General features: G+C 35.3%; 1 protein-coding gene across 4 annotated transcripts in view; it reads left to right on the top strand.

The window, feature by feature from the left end:
- TNPO1 (transportin 1) overlaps positions 1 to 17,275 on the top strand; it is an 82,493-nt gene that overhangs the window by 23,650 nt on the left and 41,568 nt on the right. Inside the window, exons 2-6 of one of the 4 annotated variants that reach the window (XM_036886108.2) lie at positions 4,256 to 4,303; positions 6,682 to 6,795; positions 9,475 to 9,550; positions 13,307 to 13,456; positions 16,278 to 16,384. In XM_036886108.2, the coding sequence (XP_036742003.1) occupies positions 4,256 to 4,303; positions 6,682 to 6,795; positions 9,475 to 9,550; positions 13,307 to 13,456; positions 16,278 to 16,384 (495 nt within the window). Of the gene's footprint in view, positions 1 to 4,255; positions 4,304 to 6,425; positions 6,549 to 6,681; positions 6,796 to 9,474; positions 9,551 to 13,306; positions 13,457 to 16,277; positions 16,385 to 17,275 lie in introns of those variants that run through there. The other 3 variants (XM_036886111.2, XM_036886110.2, XM_036886109.2) reach the window with 3 other exon arrangements.

Here is a 17,275-nt window from a genome sequence, read left to right as displayed (position 1 = left end):
GTCCCTTCCTTTTAATCTAGTTGAGCTCATTTTAAGTAGCTTGGGCTGAACAGTTAGTTTTGCTTTTTCCTCTCTTCTTTGTTAATCCTTAATTTCTGATTACTTTATAGAATCTCTTAAAGAACTTTCTAGTTCCACTGATAGCTTTAATTTAACAATCCTGTTGACATTTTGACTCTTTGGTATTAAAATACCTCATTTTTAAAAAGTTATCAATAATCAGCTTTCCCTTTCTCTTCTTACTCGAACTTTGGTTCAATTTCTCATGAAAGTTTTATTACATAACTTCGTTTAAAAAAATAGCAGGCTCTTTTTAGCCCTTTGGATATCTGGGTTTTTTTTCCTTCCTTGTTCATCATAACATCTTCTTGTATAAAGACATTTACTTTGGAAATCTTCAGATCTGATTCACATTTAGCAAATGATTTGGCAAATTACTTGTATTTTGATTTATCTGTTTGTCAACGATAATACTTGCCACCTACTTATAACAAAGTGATATTGTGAAGATTAGATTTAAAATGTTTTTAACTCAATTGCTTAATCCTATTGAAATATTTTTATATTTTCACACCATACATACTGATTTTTTAGATCCATTATAGTTTTTACAATAGTGAAATATGATTTACTTTTCTCTTTATCTCACTAAAAAGATAACAAATATATGTTATTTCTTTAGTATGCAAATGATTTTATTTAGGAGTGGTTTTCCAGTTTACAGAAATTTATGTTTCTGTTAGAAAGACAGTATTTCAGGGACTTAGAGAGACTGGACTCTAGAGCCAGATTAGTTGGGTTTGAATCATGACTCTCATTCATTAGGTAAGTAAACTTGGTAAAGTAACTTAATTTCTCTGTGCCTCAATTTACTTATCTTAAAAATGCAATTATTATTCATATCAGAGTTCTAGGAATAAATTAATTAATGTGTACATGCTTAGGTTATTGCCTCACACTCAGAAAATATTAGCAATGAAAATAATAGGTGTGTTTAAGTCTTTAATATTACCAGAATTTTGGTAGTAATTTGGTTCTCTATGAAACATGACAACCTTTCCCGTAACAAACTGGAAATCCATGTTAAATGCAGATGGCGTGGTTAGATCTTTCTGTGGGTGCTCCTATCCCTCCAGAAATTTCCCATATTGCAGCCTGATGAGTTTTTTAAAACATTTTTATTATAAAAATATGCTTATTGTGAAAATTAACAGTGAACAGCAGATGGTGATTCTCTCCTGCCCTGTTTCTCCTGCTTCCTAGAAGAAGTAATCCTTTTCTGTATTTTTATTCAGTCATATCTTTTATCAGTTTATTAGCCCCTTCGCAAACTCTCTGTTAGCCTTAGGTAAGGTCCAAACCTCCTAACATGGACAATGAGGTCCTTCTAGCCCCTGCTTTTCCCTCTCACTTTCACTTTGTGGTCATTCCTATTAGATCTCAGATAAAACGTTACTTCCTCGAGGAAGTCCTTTACTGATCTCCTAACTGGATTAGGATCATGTCCTCATGGCCCCTTGCACCTTTCCTACCATAGTTATTCTCCACCAAGGCAATGGCTGCTCTCTGCGGAGTGCTGAGTAGTTGGGAGGAAGGAGCTCTTGCCATGTAGTTGATGATCACTGTTAAGAAATGTCTTAAACCTTGAATGACTTGAATGTCCCACTAGACTGTCACATAGGTGAAAAAAATTTGTTTATAGCTGTCAGAGCCTGGAACCCAACACAATTTTACATATGTACACAGAATTTTTTGCAGGATTTGGATTTTAATTAAGTATTGAGTTTTCCAGGAATAAAACAACTGTATTATTGAAGGAAGATTATATCTTCTTTTGTTTGGAATTCTACCAAGAGTTGTTTACCATTTGGAGAAGTCATGTCACTGATACAATATTTATCACATGCATAGTGATTCATCATATAGGTGGAAACATCTGACTGTTCAGTAAATATTTGTTTGAATTTAATTGAAATTGGAAGGAAAAAAACTCAAACCAGATGGAGAAAAAACACTTCTCACTTTCTTGGCAGAATATGTTCACTTGCCTCTCTAATCCTTTTGTATTTCATATACTTCTTTCATAGCACATCTGTCTCTCCCACTAAATGAGAACTTAGCAGGGGCAAGAAGGTATTTTACTTATTTTTATCTTCAGTGCTCTCTGAGCACATGGTAGGTGCTCGACTTAATAGTCATTCAGTTGAATCAATAGCAACAATAGTATTTATTCAACAAATATTAATTGAATCAAACTCTGCTAGGCAAAGAGGGCAAAAAGACACCATCCCTGATCTCAAGTAATCACATGATAAATTGCTAAGGCAGACCTGGAAATAATTATAATACAGAGCAATAAAAAATCTTAGTATAAAACAAACTGAAATGTAAAAAGCTAGAAAGTACAGATCTGTAATGAAAAAAAAAAACACTGACGTCTTGTGGGGAGGTCCAGGAATAATGTCACATAAGAGAAATAGTATCCAGTATCAATTATGGTGCCAAGGAAGACTCTCAATAAATATTTGAAAATCAAGTAGATGAGCATGGATAGCTCTAAAGAGTTAGAAGGAGTTTGTCAAATGGTCGGATTTTTAAGAGGGCATTCTAGACAGGAAATCCTCAGTCAAGGATCAGAGATATGAGAGACACAGTTGATATTGCTGGAGCATAAAGTTGTAGGTTAAGTCCTAAGAGATAAAGTTGTTCCTGGAAGTGATGGACCAGGGCATGTAGAGTCTTGTTCATGAAAAGAAGTTAGATTTACATTTTATCTTGCAAAGGGTAAAAAACCATTGATGTAACAATTTAAACTACTACATTTCAAATCATAGTGTATGCCAGACAGGTACCTGTAATACTGTTACAGAGTTGGCATATTGTCATTTTATAGTTGGAAAATTGAGGCTCAGAGAAATTAACTTGCCCAGATTTTCATGGCTTCTAAGTGGAAAAAGGATTTAAACTTTAGGATAGTTGTTGAATCCAGGCCTCGTTTTGCATTTTAAACTATATTTTACAGCCCCTCCAGCAGGAAAGATACTAGGTATTTCTACCTTTTTTTCAACCAGTCTGGTTTCTTTATCTCACATCATTCTTACCTCTAGCAAATACAAATTTTTAAGTGTAAATATAAGTTTTAACAGTTTAGGACTCTTAAGTCGTAGTCTTGTGAAAGGCCCCAAATGGTAACTTACAGTAACTTACATCCTGTAGACTACTTTTTATTCCAGTGCCATCTCCTATCTAGATAGTTCAAATATCTGTCTTGGCTTATTGAAATGCCTTTTTTTGACTGGGGGGAGGGGGTTGATCACTGAATGTCATGGACCAATCAGCATGATTTGTGTACTCTAGAAGAGAAAATTTCAAACTACCTCTTTTTTGAAACATTTAGATATGAGTCTTCAACACACAAAAAGAATAGCAACTACTTAAAGAAAATTCAATATTAATCTTGATATTCTAGTTCATTAATATAGAGACCGTTTACTATTTAAATAAATGATTTCTCACTCATTTTGGTGTGCTTGGTGAGCTTCAAGTACTTCAGACATGATCTAAGCAACTCTGATATATCTCTGGCTACCCTAGGATAAGATTCTTCCTAATTTTAATGGCTATTATAATGTGGTTAAGTTTTGGAGATACACATGATGATGGTTGCACAACAGTTGAGAATATACTTGGTGCTACTGAACTGTACACTTAAAACGGTTAAAATGCTAAAGTTTATATTATATATATTTTACCACGATAAAAAAAAAAGTGGCATAGAAGTTCAAAGTAGCCTGGTACCTCTTACCAAGCAATTACCTATCAAAAACTTTTGAGAGTCTTTTGTTCCAGATAACTTGAGTAAGGTGTGAGGGGTTGGTTTATCTCAGTTCTCCCTAGTCCATCATTATAGGCTGGTCAAATTAAATGTTATTAAAACTAAGCTGTTCAAAAAGAAAAATAATTCCATTAACTTATTTGAGTGCAGGGATAAAGAATGAAGCATAGTAATGATATTGTGGGGCAGTCCATCCTTTTAGATATGATGAAGTGCCTTTTGGACTTGGCTGCTATTGATCCTGGTCTTAGTTTCTTGTTCAGAATGGCAGCTAAGGATTATTAAGTAGGCTATCCTAATGTCATATCAACAGAAGAGATGTGCATGATAGCAGCTCCAACTGTATAAAGCTCAGATTTTAGTTTTCAACCCCCACTTCCATATTAGGGGAAGTTAAATTTTCACCCATTATATTCACAGAAATTAAGAAGCCTGCTGGTGGAGATATGGGAAACATTTATATTGTTGGTGAGTGTGAATTGCATAACTTTTTGGAAAATAGTATGATAACACTTAGAAATTTTTTAATTCACATACTTTTGGCTTACTAAGCCCACTAGGATGCCACTACTCTAGGCATGTGAGTAAAAGGATGTGAGTAAAAGAATGTTTTTTGCTGTGTTGTTAATAGTGGCAAGAAAGTAGAAGCAGCCTGGAAGCCAGTCAGGAAATGATTGAACTAATATGTTCTGTCCATTCTAAAAACCAATGTGCATGTATTTAAAAGTGAGTTAAATCTATATGCATTGGCGTGGAATGACGGCCATGCTATATTATGTATTAAGAAGTTGTAATTAGTAGAGTGTAGTATGATCTTTAAAAAGAAAATACTAGAATTATATGTATCCTTGAGAACAGAAAAAGGTTATGAAGGGATTCATATCAAACTGTTAAAGCTGATTCTCTTGAGAATGTAACCTTGGAGATTGAATTAGCTTTCCTTATACAGCCATTTTGTTTGATTTGTTATAATAATATATAGTTTTCGTAATTAAGTTTTTTAAGTAAAAAGGAAAAGAGAAGAGGAGAGATCCATAATGATAAAAATTATAATGGGGATTACTTTGGGGTGGGTTGATGACTCAGAATGGGTTTACAAGAGAAACCTTGGTACTGGTTATAATCTACATCTTAGTGTAGCCATTGGTTGCACAGGTGTTCACTTTGTAAAAATTCATCTAGTTGAATGTTGATGTGTACAGGTTTATGTATATGTTTTAGTAACTCAATGTTTATTAAAATAATGGTACAGCAATACAATGGAGTACTATTGTTTTTTAAAATAATTTCAATAAAAATGATATTGTGAAGTTGGGCAAGAAACAGGACAATCCCATTATTATAAAGGATAATGTACATGTAGACACAGAATGGAGACTGGAATAAAAACAGTACAGTATTAATATTATGTCTAGATCATTATTTTTGTTTTGGGGGGAAATTTTTGCTTAAGAACAGCTTTTCATGAGTCCTTCAGCAAGTCTGTAGAAGGTGATGAGCAAAGCCGGATTACAGGATATTAAGCAGGAAATAACTGTGAAGGAGAAAAGAGGAAGATTTGGAAAAAGAGAGAAAAACTATGTTAACTAGAGAGGTGCAGTAAGGTCAGGTAGTTTTTTAACCCCTGCTAGGAAGGGGACTTGACAGGACTAATTTCAGCTGTCAAACCATCATGTAGTAGTAGAGCCTTTCCTTCTGCACACTCATTTTGGTTTTTACAAATAATTCTGCTTGATACTTAAGTTTTGTTCTTGTCTAAGCATTTAGTTTTAATGAAACTGTGCCATTGATGTAATAGCTTAAATTGATTGTAGCAGATGCAACTCAGAGATTTAAGAAATCTATTGTATTCTTCCCCTCAATCTTCACTAATTAACTGTGGTAATTTGCTCATATCTTTTTGAGCCATACTTGCTACCAGGTTGGAATGAAAATCAAATGAGAAAATGGATGTAAAAACACTTAAATTAACACTATCCAACTGTAAAATTACATTATTTTTCTTGTTTTTTCTTCAGCTCACAGCCCTTAGTTGTGAAATGCAGTTATTTCAGGTGGAATTTATTTCACTTCATAAGAATTCAAAAGTTGAAGTTTATGAAAGAATGCATTTTTTTGTTTTGTTTTTTTATTTTTGTATCAATCTACAATTACATGAGTAACATTATGTTTAAGAGAATGAGTTTTTTAAATCAAGTTCTGCAAATGTAGATGCAACACAGTGTTTATCAAGGTGTGGGCTATGATTGTAATGCATCTTTAATATTCTAGACTAAATATTAGTATTTAATGTTTTATATATCAAATTGAAATGTGAACATTTTTATTCTAAGTATTTTGAGCTATGGGGAATTATCAGGCTTTTTTCCGTATTTCAATCATTTTTCATTTTTCACCATGTTAATTTAATAGCCCAAATCAGATTTCTTCAAGTGTTTCGCAGAGGTTTTGATAGGATTTTGAATTACCCCTCAAAACAGTAATAATCTGGATGGGACTAGTTGGGTTGGGTTGGCGAAAACTGCGTGGCACTAGGACCCAGGGGGCTCCCTTGAGCGGATCTAGGGGCCAGATTGCAAATTCGCGGTGACTCAGTCTGGTCGGCTCCCTGCGCTCGGCGGCCGCGGCGGCAGCAGACGTAGGCGGCCGAGCTGCTAGGAACGTCTCCCCAGGGTTTCGCCGTCCGAGACTTCCTTCGGGGCACCCCAGGCAGGTCCGAGGCGTTTGGGAAGCGCAAGAGTCATTCTGGCGGGGAGAACGGGGTTGCTTGGCGCGGGAAGCCCTCGGGCCTGTGCACGGGGAGTAACATTTGCTCCGTCTCTTCCTGTGTCTGGCTTTATTTGCAGCAAACCAAGATGGAGTATGAGTGGAAACCTGACGAGCAAGGACTTCAGCAAATCCTGCAGCTGCTGAAGGAATCCCAGTCCCCGGACACGACCATCCAGAGAACCGTGCAACAAGTATCCTTTCCGAGGCCTCGCCGCCGCGCAGCTCGCCCCACGCGGGGCCCCCTCGCCGCGGCCGGATGGCTCCCGCCGCCCCTCCCCCTCCGCTCCCCGGATCCCTCCGCCCGTCGCGGGGAGAGGCCGCCGCTGCTGCCCCTGCCCCGCGCGCACGCGGCCCTCGTACCGGGTCCGGGGCGCTGCTGCGGCCGGCTTCCGGCCGCCGCCCGCAACCGCGACATGTGCGCTCGCTGGGCCCTCATGTCGCCACCTGCCGCCGACCCGCCGAGGGGTGAGGAGCGGAGCGGCGGTCCCCGACCCCCCGGCCCGCAGAATGCGCCTTGCGCGGTGGGGGCGGCGGGCACAGCGAAGGGCCGGGTGGAGGGCGATCTGTGCGCCGGCGAGCATCAGGCCAGACTTGGGGTGGAGCTGGCGCGGTGTTTGAACTGCGTCGCTTTGGGTCCTAGGTTCCTTCCAGGCCCTTGCACTAAAAGGTCTGCAGAACTAGAAGTTGGGGGGGTCTCAGGCGTCACCCAGGGCTGCTCGTGCAAACACCTGTTGCAAGCTCCCTGGCTCCCAAGTGAGATTTTCTTTTTAAATGTTTGGCTCAAAAGACTGTCTGCTCAATTATCCAAGTCTTTACCGAATTTGCTGGTGTAGCGGTTCTATCGCTGCATGTTTTGTGACAGGAAGGTTAAGAGAAACAGCAGAACCTCTACTTTGTGTGCTTTCTGTAGTGCCCTAAACTCTGGACAGATGGAGAGCTCTTGATCCAGTAAAGGAAACGTTCACTTACCCGTTCATAAACAACCCTTTATCCCTGTTGTAAGACTAGAAGTTAATTCTTTAAAAAACTTCAGTCTGTTTTTGCAGAAAAGCCTCTTGATTTTTATTGTTAGGCAGCAAAATTACTTGATAAGAACTTGGTTAAGTAAGTACTTTCAGTGTAGTTTGGGCTTACTTAAATGTAAAACACTATAAAGTTGAAGTTAAATAACAGTTACATGAGAAACTATGGGAGATAAGTTTTGAAGGAGTACTGCATTGCTGTAATTTAAAACCTTCAATAGATGAGTAAGTATTTAGCTTCTTGGTTGATCAATACTGATCACTTAAAAATGGAGGAGATGATGATTTAAGTCTGCTTGGATTTTACTTTTAAGTCAAATTAATCCTTTGATTACTGCAAATAGGGAAGAATAGTTTCGGGGTGATTGGACTTGTATCTGAAACCTATGGCTCAGTCTTAACTTTGTGTTGTCGTAGCTCTAGGAATGATCTGTAATTAATTGTAGGTATTATATGACACAATTATTTAAAGTTAGCCAAGCCCAAAACTGCACTGTAACTTCTTCTGTAGCACTATATGTCATAATTTTTTGTTTCAGTATATATTTTGTTAAATAACTTCTTTATGCCCAGTACTGTGCTTCCACTAGCAATTAAACTTATGTTTTATTCTGAGTGCCTAGAGCATAGTGTACCATCTGCCTAAGTAAGGAACAAATTCAGTTTCAGCAAGTAGAGGTGAACATTATTTTAAAATGCACACTGCCTCATATTTTCAAAGTGCCTGACAATGACCTTGTTTCTGTGTCACCTTAGGAAAGAACATACTTAATAACTGGTTTTGCGTAGGCTTGAGCACTTTTTGAAAGACCGTTACAATAGTATCGATAGATAGCTCAAGCTGTCAGGAAATGTTTATGAAAAATTTATTAGCATATCAGCATGCTGTTAAGCGTGGCCTTTCACTAAATAAGCCACTGGGTTTTTCTTAGTCAAAGAAAGGAGTTACACCTTGGGATTTTTCTAGAGAAGGTATTTTGCTAGTTAATTTACATTCTAAACATAACATTCGGGGCACTGTAGTATGGAATACAGCATACCTAGTAACTAATGCAGTATACCTAGATTTTGTATCGTGGATTTAATGAAAAAAATTAGGGTCCATGGAGTAAAAACATTTGACTGTGTCTAATAAAACACAATTATGGGTGTTCATTAAAAAGCATATTAGAGGCTAAGCGGGTGTGGAAAAGATACATGAAAGTATTATGTCACCTTTGCCTGCTAACAATGATGTGCAAATTATGTGTCACTGGAAATGTTAGATCTTGTCGGGGAGCAATTGTACAACTATGGCAGTGCAATAATGTCATAATACTTTATGTAATAAGATTTAATATGTTAGTTTGTGTGTAAGTGGCATTTTATCTTAATTTTTTGGATTCTAAAATGAGTCTAATAAAAGGACTTTTATTTTTTTAAGTTAAAATGCCATTTTATAAAGTTAATTTCCCTAAATGTCTTTAAAAGCCTTGTTTTCATTTCTTTAGAATGCTTTTCATTATTTTATACTTAAATTCCTTTCTGGTTTAAAGTTGAAATAAGTCAAAATTCTGTTTTGAATAAAATTTCTGTTATGTTGAGCATGCTGAATGTGAATTTAGCTTATGTTGTATTGATTATAACTGATACAAAATACCAAGTTCAATATTTTTATGAGGTTTAACACAACCAGTAATGAGTTCTTGAAATAGTGTTTTGATGGTTTTAATAAGAACTTTATTCTTACTAAAAAAAAAAATGCAAGGTTAAAAATATCTCAAAAAAGATTCTTACTTTTAGATTAAAAATTTGTAATTTTTTCCTTAGATTACATTGAGAAGTTTCCTTAACTACTGTTTGTTCTAGAAACTGGAACAGCTCAATCAATATCCAGATTTTAACAACTACCTGATTTTTGTTCTTACAAAATTAAAATCTGAAGGTAAGTAGGGTTTGTGTTGATAACTAACCACTGAAAAGTAAGTGGCTTTAAGACCTGTTAAAATAGACTGGGAATTATTTCAAAGCATTTCATTTTGTAGTGACCTCTTCCTTTTATAGATGTGCAGTGAAAAAGACTTGAGTTACTCTCATTTAAACACTTAGGTAGTAAATAGTAAACACTTAGGTAGTAAATAAGCATTCCGTTATTTGGGTGTTTTTATAATCCCTCTCCATTAGGAATGGAAAGAGTGTTGCAAGGTCTGCTTTTGTGTTTTGCTTCAGTCCTTGTGTGTGAATATCAGAAAGATTGATTTAATAAAGAAATTGAATGCAGGATTTAGTAACTAACTGAATATATGTGTGTTCATAGAAAACAGTTGAAAGGTTCCTTGTAACCAAAATGAAAAATTACTTACCCCATCGTCCAGATATAATTTTTGTTTCTCTGTTGATCAATTAATTCTACACTCTTCTATGGGGGTATGCCATTTCCAAATTTAACAAAAAGTAAGATCGTAGACTTGTCTTTTAAAAACTTCTAAGAGTATACATGAAACTTGTCATTAACTATTCTTCCACAATTTTAAATTTAAATTATGACAGTTTAAAGCCTGAAAACTAGTTTGTTTGTTAAATGGTATGGTGGTTTGATTGTTTCTAATACATGTAGTGTCTCATTAGGTTTTATTCATTCCATGATGGTTTTTTGAATGCCACTTCTTGCCAGACAGTTTGCAAGCTCAGGGGCAGTGAAAGTGAACAAAGGGGAATCTCCCTGCCCTTGTGGAGCTTACATTATATAGTAAGAAGTGTTCTTCATAGACTTATTTACATATTCCATTGGTCGAACTTTATCAGACATACAGAAAGCACTCAAATGTTTATTGAGTAGCTGGCCTCTAAATGAAAGTACTATACCATACTCTGTGATTAGTGTTTTAGAAGCCCTAGTGCAATTAGTAAAAACACTATTTGGAGTTGGGAAATCTTCAGACTCTGACATTCCTTCTACCTCTGTTGCTTTTTCAGCTATAAACTGCTTATGGTAAGACCTACCAGACCATCTGTAAGGTTTCAGCTGCAAGCTCTAGAGAGAGGGTTAATAGTCTTAATATGTAGTAAAATCTCACTAATCTTGTGTTTATTGAAGTTTTGATAATCCATACACAGTATAGCAATTTATTCTGAATTATTTTCAAATTTTCTAGTTGTAGGGATTTTAATTTGAGATTGAGGGATGTAATAGAAACTTTAAAACTTTCTAAATTTAGGTTTAAAAAAACTAGAAATTCTAAAGCATATCTTTAAATTCAGCAATTAACTTTCTTAGTTTGAGATACTTGACACATTGTTAATGTAGAAATCTTGTTTTTTCCACATAGTAGTGTGCAATCAAATTAATGTTATTTGTTCTTTGAAGAACTTAAATATTTGATAAATGAGTATTTCTTACTGTAATTGTATACAAGAAATTATAATTTCTTACTGAAGTTGTTTCACTTGAAAATTTTAAGTTTAGTTTCACCAACCATCTGTTCTCTGTCATGTCCTCATTCTAAATTCCAAGTATTAAGATTGTTACTATACACTTTCTTAAATCTTTCTTGGGATATAAGGATATGTCGAAAGTATTCTTAAAAAGAAACACACTTGTAATTTAAATAGCAAGAGAGGTTGGATGTAACTGCCTCTGAAAAGATCTATTGATAGCAAAAACGTAAAATGTTAGAAAGGATTTTACTCCGGTTTTCGTGACCCTAACCAAAATGTATTTCTTCTATTCATTAGTCACTGTTTTTCAAAGTACATAGTAGGAGCTTTACATTTGTATTACACTTGATATTTCTTCTTGTGTTTACTCATTTATTTGGGACACAAGTTTGCTACCTGGTTTTTTAAAAATACTAGTATGGTGGCCATCCATATCAGAGAAAGAACATACATGAGATCTTAAAATGAAAATGCTTATTTAGTAATCTTTTCACCACTTCTCACATGAATTTGTTTACCCTGAATTGTGAGTAAAAGATGTAGTAGAGACCTGAGATCAGCACATCTCATTCCCTTACTTTACAGGTGAGCAAATTGAGGCCCAGTGAAGTAAAATCTTTTTCTTTTTTTTTTAAGAGGAAATGGATAATTAGTGAGTCTTTTAAATGGATTTTGGATAGAGGATATTTTTAATTATAGTAAATGTTTTAACAAATCGCATTTTTAATATTAAATCATTTTATGATTTATAAAACCATCTTACAAACTTTATTGTAAAACTGCTATACCATATGAACAAATATGCCATTTAAAATAAAACTGCATGATTGAATTAAGAACTAAAGACAAAAATTTATTGTTTGAAATTAAGTATGTGACTATTATGGCAGTTTTCAACTTTGAAGAGTTTAGAAGTGTTGTCATTTCATGTTAAGTCATTCAGTGGAATGGGTTATAATTAAAACTGGGAAGTTGTTTTAGGTGGTGACATAAAAGCTCCTAGGCTATATTGCTGTGATGGCCTGAACAGTGGTTTATGGGCAAGGAAACTTCACCTTCTTATGTGTCCATGTGCTTCACCCTTGAGGAATTCAATGCCAATCAGACCTTGGGAGCATACTATTAACTAGAACAAGCTTGGGGTATTTTATTTTTAATGAGGTATGTAAAACAATAGTGCTATAATAGCATATTCTGTTCAGCATACCGCCAACTCCAGCCCTTTTGAGGAGAGCTGTACATCAGGTGTAGGCTACATGTAGGTATAGTCGTACGTGTAGGTGTAGGCTGTGGAGCCAGACTTGGCTATTTTGACTTCCCCACTTAGTAGCCTTGTGTGACTTTGGCAAAGGCTTAGCAAAGGTGTCGGTTTCTTCTTTTGTAGATTGGGCATAATAATTCTTGACTCTTGAGGTTGAAAGGATTAAATGAAAACTACTTAGAAAGCACTTAGCACAGGGTTTTGTACCTATTAAACATTCAGAAGTTGTTAACTATTACTAATTTTATTGATTGTGGTGCCAATTGGTAGAACACTAGTTATATTCTACTAATATTAAATTGCTCCTTTAAAAAACTGGTTAACTCCACAAATGGATTAAATTTTTTTTTAGTAATTCTATTTAAATACGGAAATTTTAATTGTCTTACCCTTTTTTTTTTAAATTTTAGCTCAGAGGCGAGTGAAAAACATGATATAAATGAACGGCAGTTATTTGTATGTGAACAGTGATCCCATATATTCTTTGTCCACTTAATTTTTTAATAGGATATTTTTAGTGACTAATACTTCCAGATCTGTAATTAATGTTTATATCAGGTTCCAATAAAGCTTGAGTACGTGGCCATATGTGAACTAAATTAACTCTGAAACTAAATCAGTGATTGTCAACCAAGTGCAGTTCTTCTCTACCCACCTCCCTCGTCAACGTTTGACATTATCTGGAAACATTTTTGATTGTCACAACTTGGAAAGGTAATGTTAGTATCTGGCATGGGATGATGCTAAACATCTTAGAGCACAGAGAATCGCACCCCACAGGAAAGAACAATCTGGCCCAAAATGTCAGTGGTGCCAAAGTTGAGAAACCCTGAACTATAAATCATGAAGCTAAATCTTTTGATAATCATTTATGATACTTTTATTCCTGGTTATAGCAAAATTACTGGTATGTTGCCATCAGTTTTTGAATATAAACATTCTTAAGTTTTACAGTGCATTTTTAAAGGAAAACTACTTTAAAACTCATTATTTTTATTACAGATGAGCCCACAAGATCATTGAGTGGCCTCATTTTGAAGAATAACGTGAAAGCACATTTTCAGAACTTCCCAAATGGCGTAACAGACTTTATTAAGAGTGAATGTTTAAACAATATTGGTGATTCCTCTCCTCTGATTAGAGCCACTGTAGGTAAGTTACACTGTTAACCATCTTGCTTATCCTGTTTGTAACTGGGTTGTGATTTGATATAACAGACCATATCCATAGGAATTTTTGTCATCCATCTCCTATTGAATTTTGATGGGTGGGGGTGGAATTTTTCATTGCCACTTTTAAATGCTTTTGAAATAATGATTACAGTGAAAGCTCTCTTATCCAGTGAAAACAGGGTTACTGTTGTTGCTTAATCAAAATTGGTTAAAACTGGGCGCTAACAAGTGATGCTGAGTTAGAGCCACTGTCTTTTCTTTTCATCTGCCTTGTGTAATACATGGAGTATAATTTACAGTTTCACTCTTTAATATGAAAAACTTTGTAAAACAACCCAAGTGTAGGACCTTAGATTTTTACTATTTTCTCCCTTGTATTTACTATTTCCCTTGTCTACACCTAATTACAGCAATCTTTTAGTCTTTTCAGTGTTCAAACTTGTTTTCAGTGAAAGAGCGACTACCAGTTAATGTAATACTGAATTAAAATGCTTAATTATATAATAACTGGTGTAAATAGGTTTGGCAGCAAACATAAAATAGGTTTGGTAAGCACACACATCACCTGATGGAAGCAGAAAAACAAAGGTGTACTCTAGAGTTAAACATATAAGCTGGCAGCATTCAGTCTGCAACAGGTTTATGCAGCTAAATTTTGGAAGGACCTGGAAAGCTGCTGATGATCTGACAGGTTGTTTAAATGTAAGTTAGTTAAGAAGCTCCATGAGTTGGTCATTTTCATTAAAAGCTCTTTACTTTTCTGTATTTTTTCTCTTGCTGGGTGTGAAAAATACCTAGTGTGTATCTCTTTGCAGAGGCTCTGACTTGCCTCCAGATATTCACATACTAAACACTAAACATTAACACTGATTTTAAATGGGATAGATAGAAGACATTTGTAATTTGAGAAAAGGGGCTCCCTGGGTTACTCTGATGTGCCCTCGTGCTACCAACTCTTGACACTGATGAAAGGGTGATGAGTATATGCCAACCTTTTTAAAGTTTTTTAGTAGTACATGTTGGAAATCTTGCCAAGGAAGTATAAGGAAGGACCACATTTCATTGACTGTGTGCTAATCCATCTGAATGTAAAATTGTTTCTCCTTTTAAAAAGAGGAAGTTGAGGTGTAATTCTATTATTTCCATGAACATCCTTGTATGTATGCTTACACACTGTGGGAATAATAGAATTAATTCATACAAGTGTCATTACTGGGTCAGAGTGTGTTTAAATGTTTAAAGTTAATGGGTATTGCCAAGCTCATCACTTTTCACTGCCATCATTGTGTATGGTGAGAATTAATAAAATTTTGCTTTTCATAGCTATGCTGAACATTAGGAGATTTTTAGGGAGTGGCTGAGATTATATGGAACTGATAAAGTTGAATTTGTCAGTCCATATCAGTATTCTTTAATGCTCTCAGCAGAAGTAATGAATGTTAGAGGTCTGTTAGTGGCAAGTTACAGCTTGTGCATAATTTTTATTACTGCTTTATTTCTTTTGGCAAACCCAGAGCTTTCACTTTTAGTATTTTTATATTTTAACTTTAGAAAAGAATAATTGGCAAGAAGAAACAGATCTATTAGTCTTGCTTATTTTTTGTCCTATTAGAAAGCTATTTTATTGAAAGGGTTGTATGTTAATGCTATCAATACATTGACGCTTATCATGTAATTTAAATTTTTTAGTGGACTCTACATATTGGCCAACAGCTTTACTCTACATTTTTTAGCTCTGCCATTAGCAGCAACCTTCTCAAAAGTAACAGTGGAAAATTCAAAGAGGATTTATACACATAAATAAAATTTGCTGTTTAGTAATAATTGTTGAATATTTACTATATGCTAGGCATTTTGTGTGCACATCTCACTGAATTTTCAAAATAAGTATCGAGAGCATTTTTCCTTTTCATTATTACAGATTAGTATTTTGAGGCTACTGTCAGTTCATACTCTTATGGTACTAAAAGATGTACAGCTGCCAACCATATTATGTTTTTTTCTAATATTAAGTTTATTAAGGCACAAAAAAATACTACCACAAAACTTTGTGAAAGATGTTTATGTATGTACATAATCCATTAATTGTCACAACTAAACTGCACAGTACACTTGAAATAATCCAGTCTGTAAAAGTGTCATAATCGTCAGTATGTGCCACACAGTCTCCAGGATCACCTTGCCAGTGATTCATCCTTGATACAGTAAGTGGGAACTAGTGTTAACAGTGTGTGACCTGTCCACATGAGAGGGATTTTTGCAAGCAGGTTTGTTGTCAATTGATGGCTTACCTACTTTCTCTCTCCCTACCATGGTACACAGCTACTAGGTTAAGTCAAGGAGCTGTTCTTAACTCCTTTAGGTATTTTTATTAGAATCTAGTGAGATTCACTCCTCTCCCACATAAGTGCTGCTAACATTTTCATGTATTTTCTTTCTACTCTTCTGTATGTAATTTGTATAAAATAGGGGTGATTTTAATTATTGGAAATATTCTTGGTTTTACTGGAGAAGAGCAATTTGTAGTCTTTTATAACAGATACTTGTTGGAAATTTTAAAAAGAAGGTGAAGTGTTGGCAAAAAGAATTAGAACCAGATCTGTTTTATGCTGTGGTTTTTCCACAGATGTGCTGTGGTGAAAGGGGGTCCTTGGTGAATGTTATTATTTACATGGTTTGGAAATCTTAGGCTGATTTGAGGCATTTAAATGTGCATGTGTGTGCAAGCATTCACATGCAGTTCACATGGCATTACCGAACATAATGCAGTTGTTTCTTTAAAGTACGTGTTTTCTTTCAAGGTATTTTGATTACAACCATAGCCTCCAAGGGAGAATTGCAGAATTGGCCTGACCTCTTACCAAAACTCTGTAGCCTGTTGGATTCTGAAGATTACAACACTTGTGAGGTAAGGACATTTGCTTCATATATAATTTTTCTTTTCTATTTTCCTTATGTGTTAGTAATCTTTGGGAAAAATACTTCCTCTGAAACACAACTTGAAATCTTAAAGACTAAAGTTACCTTTTGTTTTACATTTTGTGATCATTTTTCTTAACTGTTTTCTATAAAGACTAAGTTATGAAACCTATGTATTGTATTTCCTACAAGAAAATACCTTGTTTTTATCATTTAAAACTATTTTTGAGTATGTACATATATAATAATCAGAGCTGTTGTCAGTCTTAATCAGTTGATATGGTATGTTTTGAAGACAGACTTAAATGTACCAAAATCCCAAACCATGAGTACTTCTCCAGCTTCTCTAAATTGTTTTTGTGCCTCTTTCTCTATGACATGTCTGAGGTATGTCTAGTCTAGTTTTAGTCATATATTAAGTATTACCTTGTTTGCTACTGATCAAGTAAGTAACAACCTTTCCATTTGGGAAGATGAAGTCAGTATGGATTTCTTCTGTGAGTTCTTGATCTTGCTATTAATGAGTACTTTATCTGTTTCATTTATTAGGCTTCTAGCTTGGGTAGAAATCTATTTTAAATGCAGACCATTTTAGGTGTTTTGCCTCTCTACAGCAATGACTAGTTTCTCTCAAGAAAGGAGCAAGGCTGGGGACTCCTCTTGTCCCCTCCTGGTGTGAGCCAGGAGCTCTGCCCTCTTGGTTTATCACTAAATAAAAGCCTCTCGGTTGCTCTCCTAAAAAAAAAAAGAGAGAAAGAAAGAAAGAAAGAAAGAAAGGAGCAAGGCTTGGAGGCAGGGCAAGCACAGGAATAACCTAACAAAAAAAAAATCAGATTGTCTTTTGACTTGACAGTTTGTTGCCCAGTCTGACTTGAGGAAT

The sequence above is a fragment of the Manis pentadactyla genome, chromosome 2 (assembly GCF_030020395.1).
Source record: "Manis pentadactyla isolate mManPen7 chromosome 2, mManPen7.hap1, whole genome shotgun sequence".
In the NCBI taxonomy this organism is placed as follows: Eukaryota; Metazoa; Chordata; class Mammalia; order Pholidota; family Manidae; genus Manis; species Manis pentadactyla.
The sequence above is the reverse complement of the archived record's forward strand: the minus strand, read 5'-3'. Positions and strand labels throughout refer to the sequence as shown.